Source organism: Tachyglossus aculeatus, chromosome 16 (genome assembly GCF_015852505.1).
Source record: "Tachyglossus aculeatus isolate mTacAcu1 chromosome 16, mTacAcu1.pri, whole genome shotgun sequence".
Classification (NCBI taxonomy): domain Eukaryota; kingdom Metazoa; phylum Chordata; class Mammalia; order Monotremata; family Tachyglossidae; genus Tachyglossus; species Tachyglossus aculeatus.
Window position 1 is genome coordinate 20,906,856 of NC_052081.1, and position 13,527 is coordinate 20,920,382.

The 13,527-nt window shown below is 41.2% G+C and overlaps 1 protein-coding gene across 1 annotated transcript in view; it reads left to right on the top strand.

Annotated features, from left to right (window-relative positions):
• The window catches only part of DMBT1 (deleted in malignant brain tumors 1), a 160,769-nt gene that overhangs the window by 80,829 nt on the left and 66,413 nt on the right, over positions 1–13,527 (top strand). Inside the window, 2 exon segments of the mRNA XM_038758605.1 lie at positions 104–420; positions 7,098–7,107. Coding sequence (XP_038614533.1) covers positions 104–420; positions 7,098–7,107 — 327 coding nt within the window.

Sequence of the window (13,527 nt, forward strand, 5' to 3'; positions counted from 1 at the left end):
GAATCGGGGAGGGGAAGTTAGGAAAGAGGGGCCCGAGTGAGGCTGGAGTGAAATTCCTCCTCCAGTGGGAGATGAACCAAGACTTTGTCTGTGCCCACAGGAGGCTGGCAGACTCTGCGCCTGGCAAACGGCACCGAGAGATGCTCAGGCCGTGTGGAGGTTTATCACGACGGGATGTGGGGGACGGTGTGTGATGATTTTTGGGATCTGAATGAAGCGCAGGTGGTTTGCCAGCAGCTCGGGTGTGGAGGGGCGGTTGCCGCCCCCGGAGGGGCCCACTTTGGACCAGGTTCCGGCGAAATCCTGCTGGACAATGTGCACTGTCGCGGGAATGAAAGTCACCTCGCCCGGTGCCCCAGCAACGGCTGGTCGGCACACAACTGCGGTCATGATGAAGATGCCAGTGTCGTCTGCTCAGGTGCCTACCTCCCTCCTCTGTCAAAAATCCAATTTTGCCAATAGCATTTAAATTCAAACTCTAAAGATGTGTTGAAATCAGGCTAACGGGAGCTAGCCATGATAACTCGGGTTTCTTCTCTCCTCACAAACAGGTGTGTCAGCAGATATATCAGCAACCACGTCATCAGGTAGGAGTATGTTTTTGGGTGACACTTCCCCTCGAACCTCACATCATGTGGTCCAGATATTTATTCATTCATTCTTTCAATCGTATTTATTGAGCGCTTACTGTGTGCAGAAATGAGAGCGAGAGTCGGTGGCTGGACTTAGCGATTTTTCCCTTCATCTCTAGTGCTCAGGCCCACTCCCTACTCCACGTAGTTTCTCCGGAATCGGAGAGAAGAAAGATGGGAACTAGACTTTGGCCTCTAGCATCTGCTCCATATGTCTTTCCCACTGCCAGCACAGGGGTGGAAGGGAGGATAGAGGGAGTAGCCTCCACAATCATGAAGGTATTCAAAGGTAAAAGACAGGACAAATAGCCCGAACCAAATTTTCCAGTGGCATCAGAAATGCAGTTCATCCTCAGCATGCCACTGGGCAACGTACTTATCAGGAATATTCTGGGAACGCTTGCCTGCTGCCCTTTGTGAACCAACAAGAAAGAGCGTGGCTCAGTGAAAAGAGCTTGGGCTTTGGAGTCAGAGGTCATGGGTTCAAATCCCAGCTCCGCCGACTGTCAGCTGTGTCACTTTGGGCAAGTCACTTAACTTCTCTGTGCCTCAGTTACCTCACCTGTAAAATGGGGATTAAAATTGTGAGGACCCCGTGGGACAACCCGGTCACCTTGTAACCTCCCCAGCACTTAGAACAGTGCTTTGCGCATAGTAAGCGCTTAACAAATACCAACATTATTATTATCATGACCTAGTGGAAAGATCCGGGAGTCCAAAGAACCTGGGTTCTAATACCACCTCTGCCAATTGCTTGCTGTGTGACCTTGGGCAAGTCACTTAATTTCTCTGTGCCTCAGTTTCCTCAATTGAAAAATGGCAATACCTGTTCTCCTTCCTACTTAGACTGTTAGCCCCATGTGGGGCAGGGACTGTGTCTGACCTAATTAATGTATACCTACCCCAGTGTTTGAAACATAGTGAGAGCTTAACAAATACCACAAAAAACAGGGTCAGAATCATGCCAGCCTTGGACTCACAGTAAGCGCTCAATAAATACGATTGATGATGATGACTCCCAACCCACCACCACGGAGGAAATCCATCCATATGACCTCCCTTCCTCCACAGTGGCTTCTTTACATACATCTGTGGTCACAGTGAAGATGTCAGTGTCATCAACTTAGGCTCATAGCCCTCTTCTTTCTATAAATTCGAGTCTTTCTGGTACCATTTATGTTCACAATTGTCTCAAATCTGTCAGTCAATGGAATTTAGTGAGTGTTTATTGTGTGCAAAGCATTACACTAAGGGCTCTGGCGAGTAGAATACAAGTGTTTTGGTAGATATATTTCCTGCCTACAAGAAGCTTACGGTCTAGAGGAAGAGAGGGATATTAATAAGAGAAGCAGTGTGGCTCAGTGGAAAGAGCACGGGCTTGAGAGGCAGAGGTCATAGGTTTGAATCCCCACTCTGCCAAGTGCCAGCTTTGTGACTTTGGGCAAGTCACTTAATGTCTCTGTGCCTCAGTTACCTCATCTGTAAAACAGGGACTAAGACTATGAGCCCCATGTGGGACAACCTGATCACCTCCCCAGCACTTAGAACAGTGCTTTGCACATAGTAAGCGCTTAACAAATGCCATCATCATTATTATCATTGTTAATATAAATAAAGATATGTTGAAATTAGAGTACCCGGAGAGAACTGTGATAACAGGTGATTCTTCTCTTCTTACCAGGAGTTGACGAACAGTCAATAACCAGTTCATCAGGTAGGGGAAGTTTTCTGATTAACTTCACCACATTTCTAGATAAGACTGTCTAGCTAGTTTAGCTAATTAGATATTCCTTAGTTTAAGAGGTGAAGAGGCTGGAACCTTTCAGTCCCATCATGCTCCTACCATTTTTGTCCAAACTCCTGGAATGGAGGGTATATACCCCCTGTCTCTACAGCCTCTTCTCCAACTCCTTCCTTGACACTTCACAAGCCTCAACTCCACTGATCCCACTTTCTTTTAGATCACCAATGGTCTCTTTCCTACCAAATCTCACAAACTTTATTCCATTCTCATCTTCCTGAACCTCTTTGACTATCTTCGACACTGTGGACCACTTCCTTCTCCCAGAAATGCTATCTAGCCTTGGTTTTTCTAACGCAGTTCTTTCTTGTTCTCCTTTTACCACTCCGGATGATCTTTCTTGGTCTCTTTCGCTGGCTTCTCTTCTATCTCCCACGCCCTAACAGTGGGTTTACCTCAAAGTGTTTTTCTGGGTCCCCTATTCTCAATTTACATTTACTGCCTTGAGGATTTCGGCCACTACCAGGGTTCCAACGATCACCTCTATGGAGATGATTGAGAAGCGGCATGGCTTAGTGGAAAGAGCCCGGGCTTGGGAGTCAGAGGACATGGGTCTAATCTCACCTCGGCCACTTGTCTGCTGTGTGACTTTGGGCAAGTCACTTAACTTCTCTGGGCCTCAGTTACCTCCTCTGTAAAATGGGGATTAAGACTGTGAGCCCCACGTGCGACAACCTGCTTACCTCCTATCTACCCCAGGTTTTATAACAGTGCTTGGCACTTAGTAAGTGCTTAACAAATAACATAATTATTATTATTATGATTCCCAAATAGACCTCACTCACATTGACCTCTCTTCTTCTCTGCAATCTGGCAATCATCCTGTCTCTAGGACATCCCTTTAGAGGTGTCTCACCAGCACCTTAAACTTAATATGTCCAAAACTGACTCATAAATTTTCTCCTCCACCACACTTCCCCATCACACTACTATCCTCCCTGCCTCTCTAACCCCTAACAATGGCTCCATCCTTGACTACTGTCTTTCTTTCCATTCCCATGTTCAGCCTGTTGTCAGATCCTGTAGGCTTTTCTCCAAGAAATTTTCAGGAATTTTCTTCAACCGAATAGCCACCACAATTGCCCGGGCACTGGTCATTCCAGCTTGATTCCTGCATCAGCATCCTCATCAATCTTTTTTTCCTTTGGTCTCTTCTCTCCCTACTCCAAATCTAAAGTTTTCTCTCCTGGCCAGATCATTTTTCTCTATTCCCTGGTCCTTAAAAACCCATTCCTCTCTGCATTAGGTAGAAATTTCTGACAATTTAATTTTAAGGCACTCAACCAACTCCCTCCCTCCTACATGTCAGCTCTCCTTTTTCATTATATTAGCTTGCGGTCTTTGTTCCTGTCAAGCAAACCTAATCACTGTACCTTGTTCTTGTCTTTCCCACCTCCCACCTCTGTCCCATGGTCTCTCCCTTGCCTGGAATTCCCTTTCATCCAATCATTCAATCATATTAAGTGCTTACTGGAGTCAAGGATAACGCCAAGAATAATGCTAATTCCCTCCTCCTTAACCTGCTTAACCAATATCCATACCTGGTGGAAAGAGCTGGGGCCTGGGAGTTAGGAGACCTGGTTTCTAATCCCAGCTCTGCCACTTGACGACTGGGTGACCTCAAAAAAGTCACTGGATTTCTCTGTGCCTCCGTTTCTTCTTCTGTAAAATGGGGATTCAACATCTTGTTTTCTCTCCTACTTAGACCATGATCCCAGTGTGAGACAGGGCCTGATTATATTGTTTCTACCTCAACACTTAGTATAATATTTAGACTGTAATAAGCACTTACCAAGTACCATCTTTATTAGTAAGGGATATAAGAACTTACTTATGACATGTATTATTCTACCCCTTCTCTGGGCAGAAGCCTTAGTGTAATAAAGGGACCATGTGCTTTGGAGATGAATGCTGAGGAAGTTGTGAGGAATTTCAGTAACTCATCTGTTTGTGTGTGTGTGTGCATATGTGTGTTTGCATGTGTGTGTCATCTTAAATCTCAGTGGGCAGATCTCCATTTGAGCTTCCTTTTACATTTGTTCCCATTGTACTTTTGATTAAAATAATATCGGTTAACTTGTTAAATCAGGGTATCACAGCTCTTTAAAGATGTAAGGGTTTTCTTTTGGGCTCTGGGAAAATTCCATATCTTTCTTATTGGTTTTGAATTCTCTGGGTGAAGGAGAGTCAGTGATGTTATGACTTATTCAGTGTCAGTCAGCAAAGAGGCCCCAGGCTCACAATTCATGGGAGTCTAAGAAATCGTCTAAGTATTTTCTCGATAAAAGAGGCAACTTTCATTCATTCCTCAATTGGCTAGGCTATTGTCCGTTACATAGTAATGACAAAACTTTCTCTCTTTCCCCAGTATTAGGTACTGAATATTCAACTCTGTTTACAGCATCTGAAGTACCAATCTCCGATTATTCAACACTTGAGCCAATGGGTACGTCAAAATCCTTATTTCAGTCTTTGCCAATGGGTAATGAACAATTTGTTTCACCTATCAAATGAAAAGCAATCCCTGGCAGGGAGACAGACACAATCATTCAATCAACGGTAATAATGATAATAATAATAATGGCATTTATTAAGCACTTACTATGTGCCAAGCACTGTTCTAAGCACTGGGGAGGTTACAAGGTGATCAGGTTGCCCCACGTGGGGCTCACAGTCTTAATCCCCATTTTACAGATGAGGTAACTGAGGCACAGAGAAGCTAAGTGACTTGTCCAGTCACACGGCTGACAATTGGTAGAGTCGGAATTTGAACCCATGACCTCTGACTCCAAAGCCCGTGCTCTTTCCACTGAGCTATGCTGCTTCCCCTAACAATTAATAATGGTAGTTATTGAGTGCTTACTGTGTACAGATTAACGTACATTAGAGAAGTAGTGTGGCTCAGTGGAAAGAGCCCGGGCTTTGGAGTCAGAGGTCATGGGTTCAAATTCTGGCTCTGCCAATTGTCAGTTGTGTGACTTTGGGCAAGTCACTTCACTTCTCTGTGCCTCAGTTACCTCATCTGTAAAATGGGGATTATGAATGTGAGCCCCCCGTGGGACAACCTGATCACCTTGTAATATCCCCAGTGCTTAGAACAGTGCTTGGCACATAGTAAGCACTTAATAAATGCCATATTATTATTATTATTATTACAAAGTACTTGGATGAGTACTCTACAATAGACTTGGTATATATGATTCCTGCCCTCAGAGAGCTCATAGTATAGTGGAGAAATTACAGCGAGGAGGAAGAAGTGAAAGGAAAGATAGCTATGTGAATGAATAATCAATCAATCAGTCGTATTTATTGAGCACTTTGTGCAGAGCACTGTACTAAGTGCTTGGGAAGTACAAGTTGGCAACGTATAGAGACAGTCCCTACCCAACAGTGGGCTCACAGTCTAAAGATTTAAACCATAAATTATGTAAGATGGAATGGACAGAAACACTACAGGGGTGGGAGAGTCCATAAGTGCAGAGGTGTAGTTAGGAGGATATGACTTGGAGGGAAATAAAATTAATAGGGGAAAGCTTCCTGGGGCAAGAAAGATTTCAGAAGTGCTTGAAAAAATGGGGAGCTGGAGTCTAGCCATTTTAAAGAGTGAGGGAATTCCAAGCAGGAGGAAGGGTGTGAACTAGGGTACAGTGAGTAAGTTAGCTGGAGAGGAACAATCTGGAGTGTAGTGAAAAGAGATTATAAGTAAGAGAAATCTGGTGGAGCTGACTTGTTCTTAAGCTTCTTGAAGGCAGGGATCATGTCTACCATATTTATTGTATTGTACCCTCCCAAATACCTAGTGCAGTGATCTTCACACAGTAAGCGCTCAATAAATATCACTGAGTAAACTCGACAGAGAATGGAATGAGTAAACATTGAAAATTTTTGAGGACTTGGTAGGCATATGCAAAACCCTGATCTGAGCAGTACAGTGAAGTGTAGAGTGGAGAGGGGGAAGATCGGAGGTAGAGAAATTCATGACGAGGCTACAGAAGACTAGCCAGATTGTGATAACTTCCTGGACTAGGGCAGTGGTTGTTTGAAAGGAAGGGGAGAGCTGATAAAAGTTGCACTACAAGCTAAAATGCTTTTTAGGTCAAGGTTGCTCATTGAGAAAATTTGGGATGGCCAAGACAAAATGTGTTCATTCCTCTAACCGAAAGCAAAGAATCAGAAATGTTATTGACTCTGTTACAAACATAAGGCTTTTATATATTTTTAGTGCTCTCCTGCCTGCCTTTCTCTTCTTATTTTTCATGAAAACGATTCATTTGTTTCTAGTTGCTTGACCTTGCTTGGTTTTAATACTTGCCTGCCATGTGACCTGGGGCAAATTGCTTAACTTTTCTCTGTCTCAGTTTCCTCATTTGCTAAAATGGAGATTAAATATCTGTTCATCCTCCCTCTTCAAGCCCCGTCGGCAACAAGGACCATTTGATCTGATTGTATTGCGTCTACCCCAAGGCTTATTCTTGTTGTTATTGTTTTTATCACTTGTCAAGTGCTTTAACAAATACCAGCATTATTATTATTGTTTACAGAAATATTGCTTTGTTCACTGTGGTCCATCTCAGTCACAAAAGACAATTCCGTGTTTACCCCCAGATCCTGAGTCTGCAGTTGTCTCATCAGCAGTGACCCCGGAAACTCTGCTCTTCACAAAGACTTCAAAAGGTAGAACAATCCCTCTGCACTGGAAATATGTTTTACTTTACTGCCCTATTTTGGCACCTCCAGACCCCACCTCCTCCTCAGGCACAAGGTATAAAAGAAGAGAAGGTCAAAAGATTAAAAGAGCAAAGAAGGAGGAGCAGTCAAGAGGCAGAATCCCCGGGCACTGACTGCCTCTGTTCTAACGTGGTGTAAAATATTACATTAGAAGCCAAATGATTGGGAAGAAATTATTTCTTTTTACCACTTTTTAAAGTTTAGCGAATAATCCAGCCACTTTACACCCTCTCCTAAACCCCCAAGTCCACCGTTAATTGGCAAATTGGCTGCCAAGGTAACAGGTCTATTTGGAAAACTGGGAGATGCCACCGGTCCCACGTATAACCAGAGTGGCATGCAAGGGATCTCCCAGATCAGACCTAGGTCAGAAATAATGCCAAGTTACCCTTCCCCCTCTTATTGCATCCTAGAACAGTGCTCTGCATAAAATCCCGTCAGTCACACCTTCACAACATCACTAAAATCCGCCCTTTCCTCTCCATCCAAACTGCTACTATGTTAATATAGTCCCACCTGGATGACTGCATCAGTCTCCTGGCTGACCTCCCAGCCTCCTGTCTCCCCCAACACCAGTCCATACTTCACTCTCCTGCCCGGATCATTTTTCTACAAAAACATTCAGGATGTGTTTCCCCACTCCTCAAGAAACTCCAGTGGTTGCCCTTGCCCTTCCACTGCATTAAACAAATACTCCTCACCACGGGTTTCAAAGCTCTGTCGCCTTGTCCCTTCCCATCTCACCTCACTACTCTCCTACTATAATCCACCCCATACACGTCACTCCTCGGATGCTAACCTTCTCACTGCTCCTCCATCCCTTCTATCCCACCGCAGACCCCTTACCGACATCCTGCCTCTTGCCTGGAATGCCCTCCCTCCTCAAATCCAACAGGCAATTACTTTACTTCAAAGCCTTATTGAAGGTACATCTCCTCCAAAAAGTCTTCCCTAAGCCCTCCTTTTCTCTTCTCCCACTCCCTTCTGTGTCACCCTGACTCGTTCCCTTTATTCATCCCCTATTTCAGTGCCAAAACGCTTATATTGCTTTACATTATATACCTATAGTATATAAGTACATAATATACTTTATATGTAAGCATATAAGTATATACAATTATAATATAATATATAAATATCTAATAAAGTATAAAGGACTATAAGTTATATAGTATATTATAAAGTATAAGTATATTCATTCAATCGTATTTATTGAGTGCTTACTGTGTGCAGAGCACTGTACTAAGCGCTTGGCACTGTACTAAGTGCTTGAATATAATATATACAATTATAATATAATATATAAGTATATAATATAAAACATAAAGTACTATATGTTATATAGTATATTATAAAGTATAATATAAGTATATTATATAATATAAACAATTATAATATAATATATAAGTATGTAATATAAAGTATAAAGTACTATATGTTATATAGCATATTATAAAGTATAAGTATATTATATAGTATATGCAATTGTAATATAATATATAAGTATATAATATAAAGTATAAAGTACTATATGTTATATATTATATTATAAAGTATAAGTATATTATATAATATATACAATTATAATATCTAAGTATATAATATAAAGTATAAAGTAGTATATGTTATATGGTATATTATAAAGTATAATACAAGTATATTATATATACAGTTGTAATATAATATATAAGTATATAATATAAAGTACAAAGTACTATATATTATATAGTATATTATAAAGTATAATATAAGTATATTATAATATATACAATTATAATATATAAGTATATAATAAAGTATAAAGTACTATATGTTATATAGTATATTATAAAGTATAATATAAGCATATTATATAATATATACAATTATAATATAATATATAAGTATATGATATAAAGTATAAAGTACTATATGTTAGATGGTATATTATAAAGTATAATATAAGTATTATAATATCATATTATCATAATATAATATAATTATAATATTATGTGTTGATATATTATATTGTATAATATAAAGTATAAAGTACTATATATTATATAGTATATTATAAAGTATAATAAGTATATCATATACTTATATATCATATTATAATTGTATATATTATATGCTTATAATCATACAAGTATATTTATATAATAATTTATATGTTGTACTATATACTTATAGGTAATTTATTTATTTATATTAATGTCTGTCTCCCCCTCTAGACTGTAAACTCACTGTGGGCAGGGGATGTAAACATTGTTGTATTGTACTCTCATAAATGCTTAGTACAGTGCTCTGCACCCAGTAAGAGCTCAAAAATACAATTGAATGAATGAATGAAAGTAAGCACTCAATAAATACCATTTGTTTGATTAAACCTCTACCTCTGCTAATGGGCAAGCTAACAAAAACTAGATTCTGGCAGGAGGGAGGGTATATTTAGCCAAGATTTCCAGAGAGAGAGATAAAATACTACATAATGATTCTTTCCTGAGAGGAAAACCTTTCAGAAATCTGAATACCACGTGGAAATGTGAGTTATCAGATAGGAGCAACAAATCATTTGTAAGGACGTTGGTTTCCTATATGATAAATTACTAAGTTCACATGCTGCTGCATTACCTCTCTTACACCTTCCAAAAATGCAGTTCTCCTTCTGCGTTAGGTAGAAGGTGTGTTCTACCTCACTTTCTCTCTAATTAATCAATGGAATTTATTGTATGCTTACTGTGCGTTGAGAACTGCAATAAGTGCTTGAGAGAACACAATGCAATAGAGTTGGTAGACACAATCCCTGCCCATAATAATAATAATAATAATGATGGCATTTATTAAGTGCTTACTATGTGCAAAGCACTGTTCTAAGCCCTGGGGAGGTTACAAGGTGATCACGTTGTCCCACGGGGACTCACAGTCTTAATTCCCCATTTTACAGATGAGATAACTGAGGCCCGGAGAAGTTAAGTGACTTGCCCAAAGTCACACAGCTGACAAGTGGCAGAGTTGGGATTTGAACCCATGACCTCTGACTCCAAAGCCCGGGCTCTTTCCACTGAGCCACGCTGCTTCTCGTGCTCCATAAGGAGCTCCCTTTCTAGCCAGTAACTTTATTGACTATCTACTGTGTGTTGAGTACTGCATTCATTCAATCGTATTTATTGAGCGCTTACTGTGTGCAGAGCACTGTACTAAGCGCTTGGGAAGTACAAGTTGGCAACATATAGAGACGGTCCCTACCCAACAACGGGCTCGCAGTCTGACCATTTCGAAGAATTCCACAGATGTAGGAGGCATAATCCCTATCCACAAGGAGTTCCCAATTAAGCTGGTGAAACAGACACACAATAATTTACAGATAGGAGGAAGAAGTGCTTAAATAGTATGGTATGTAAATTAAAGACTTGTGCCTAAGAAAATGGGGGTTGCAAGTGCAGAAGTGTTGAGGTGGGACAAATGGGCTGAGATGATATTTGGGAGTATATAATTAGGGAAAGTTTCCTGGGGGAATCTGTTTGATGAAATTAGCGTCCTAGCTTACCCTTGCAGTGAATGAGGAGGGTGGGTCTAGACTGTGAACCCATTGTTGGGTAGGGACCGTCTCTATATCATCATCAATCGTATTTATTGAGCGCTTACTGTGTGCAGAGCACTGTACTAAGCGCTTGGGAAGTATAAGTTGGCAACATATAGAGACAGTCCCTACCCAGCAGTGGGCTCACAGTTTTGTGCTTCCCAAGCGCTTAGTACAGTGTAAGGGCTCAATAAATACGACTGAATGAATAAATGGTTCACTACAAAGGAATGGACCGCCCCCTTGACACTGCAACCAACGGTTTGAAAAGCTTCAACACCGGTTGAATTTGGCTGATTCTTCTTCCTCCCTTCGTCTTGTAGCTGTGGAGGCCCCTGAGGCTTTCTCCCGGGTCCTCCGCTTCGCTCCCTCTTCATTCTTGGGGAGCTCATCCACTGTCATGGTCTATAAGGATGACTCCCAAATCCACTTCCCAGCCCTAACAAATCACATTTCTTTTTGCTTCAGTGGCATTTCCAGATAGATAGATAAACCCAACATGGCCAAAATTGGATTCCTCATCTTCCCTCCCAAACCCACCCCTACTTCCAGCTTTGCCATCACAGCTTCCCAGTCCCATCACCTCAGAACCTTAGAATCTTCTTTGATTTCCTGGCAGCTTTTTGAACTCTCAGATTCAGCCTGCCGGTTCTTCCTCCGCCGTGTTTCTGAAATCTGCCTCTTATTCGTTCTCCGAGTTGATAAAAATGAATTTGAGGTCTGTAGGTCATAATTTAGTCCCTTAAACAGCCCATTGAGCATCAAATTGAGATGTGTCTCATGTTTTCAATATAAGGTCTGGAATCAAAATAATTTCTACATCTCACCGACATCTCTGTTGCAAAGAGGTGAAAAGTCAAGCATGTCAAATTTGCTGCATAAAAGAGTGCAAAGTTGCTCTTCGTAGGGAAAGAACCCATCAACTGTGCTGTTCTGTATACTCCCAATCACTTAGTATGGTGCTCTACATTCTGTAAGCATTCAGTTTCATTGATTAATTGATTGATGATATATCAGTATGCAGGTCAGACCCAGCTGAAATTGTTAATGTGACTGAATGTAAAAAACGCATTGACAAAAAAAAAGCCAGTTGCCTTCTGAGACGCAGTGGCCCTCCAAAACACAGGGAACTTATCTTGGTTTTCATTGACATTGAATGTCAGGACAATGGGAAAAAGAAAACAGTGGGAATCTACTTTCTATAATTTGGTAAAAATCATTCTTGGGTGAAAACTCAGCAAAAGTGATAATATATTAAGATTCAGTGGCAGCTAAGTCTAGTGGATACAGCATGGGCCCTAGGAGTCAGAAGGATCTGGGTTCTGATTCTGACTCCACTACTTGTCTGCTGTGTGATCTTGGGCAAGCAACTTCACTTCTCTGTGTCTCAGTGGAAAGAGCCTGGGCTTTGGAGTCAGAGGTCATGGGTTCAGATCCCGGCTCCGCCAGTGGTCAGCTGTGTGACTCTGGGCAAGTCACTTCACTTCTCTGTACCTCAGTTACCTCATCTGGAAAATGGGGATTAAGACTGGGAGCCCCATGTAGGACAACCTGATCACCTTGAAACCTCTCCAGCGCTTAGAACAGTGCTTTGCACATAGTAAGCGCTTAATAAATGCTATCATTAAAAGATTGTAGACAAACATCTAGTGGCTACTTGGTTCACATGAGTTTGTTAGGAAGAATTTCCACATTCTTTCCTAAGCTGTTGTTTCCACTGTGCAAGACTTCACACTCATTCATTCTCAGTAAAGCTGATACTTGTGAAACATTGCATATTGCTTCTTCATGGTAGCAGTTGAAAAGAAATGGATAATACTATTGAAGAGGTGAGGTTAACTGATAATACGTTATTTGGTTTTCATTTTCTGTTATTCATCTTTTCACTCGGGTCCAACAACAGCTTCTGAATTCTCAACTCCCTTACCAGTAGTAACACCAACACCAGAATATTCAACAGCTACCATCCCAGGTATGTGGACACCTAATCAATCAATCAGTCAGTCAATATGAGTATTTAATCCGTGTACTGTTTAAAGAGCATGGGGGAACACAGTGGGTTTAGTAGACATGATCACTGCCCTAAAGGATCTGACAGTCTAGTGGAATGATAAATCTGCATTTAGTAGTGCAGAAAGAACTCTGTTTGTGATTCTTCAATCAGAGCTCCAAGTAATAATAGTACTCCTCCATAGCAACTCCCCATTTGCTACAAACAAGAGATAATAAAGGTACTTACTACCTTAAAATAATAATAATAATAATGATGGCATTTGTTAAGCGCAAAGCACTGTTCTAAGAGCTGGGGGGGGATACAAGGTGATCAAGTTGGGTTCACAGTCTTAATCCCCATTTTATAGATGAGGTAACTGAGGCCCAGAGAAGTGAAGTGACTTGCCCAAGGTCACACAGCAGACAAGTGGCAGAGCCGGGATTAGAACCCATGACCTCTGACTCCCAAGCCCAGGCTCTTTCCACTGAGCCATGATGCTTCTCTAAGACTAATGGGGGAGCAGAGAGAGGGTGTATTCTCCCATGGTGGGTCCATGGGGCTGAGGAGGTAATTTAGAGCCCTATGAGTGCCACCTGAGATTAAACTTAGTTATTCCCTAAAATTCAGGTTCTACTTAAGAGCTTAAGGGTCAGGGGGACGAGGATGATGTTTTGAATCCTTGTTTCAAAGAACTATTGCTAGGCTGGACTGCTAGTGTAATAAAAGGGTGGTCATTTCTCAATACCTTCCAGCTTCATTGAAATCAGGAAAGAAGCGTATCATTTGGATTCCCCTGGCCAAATTCTCTTCC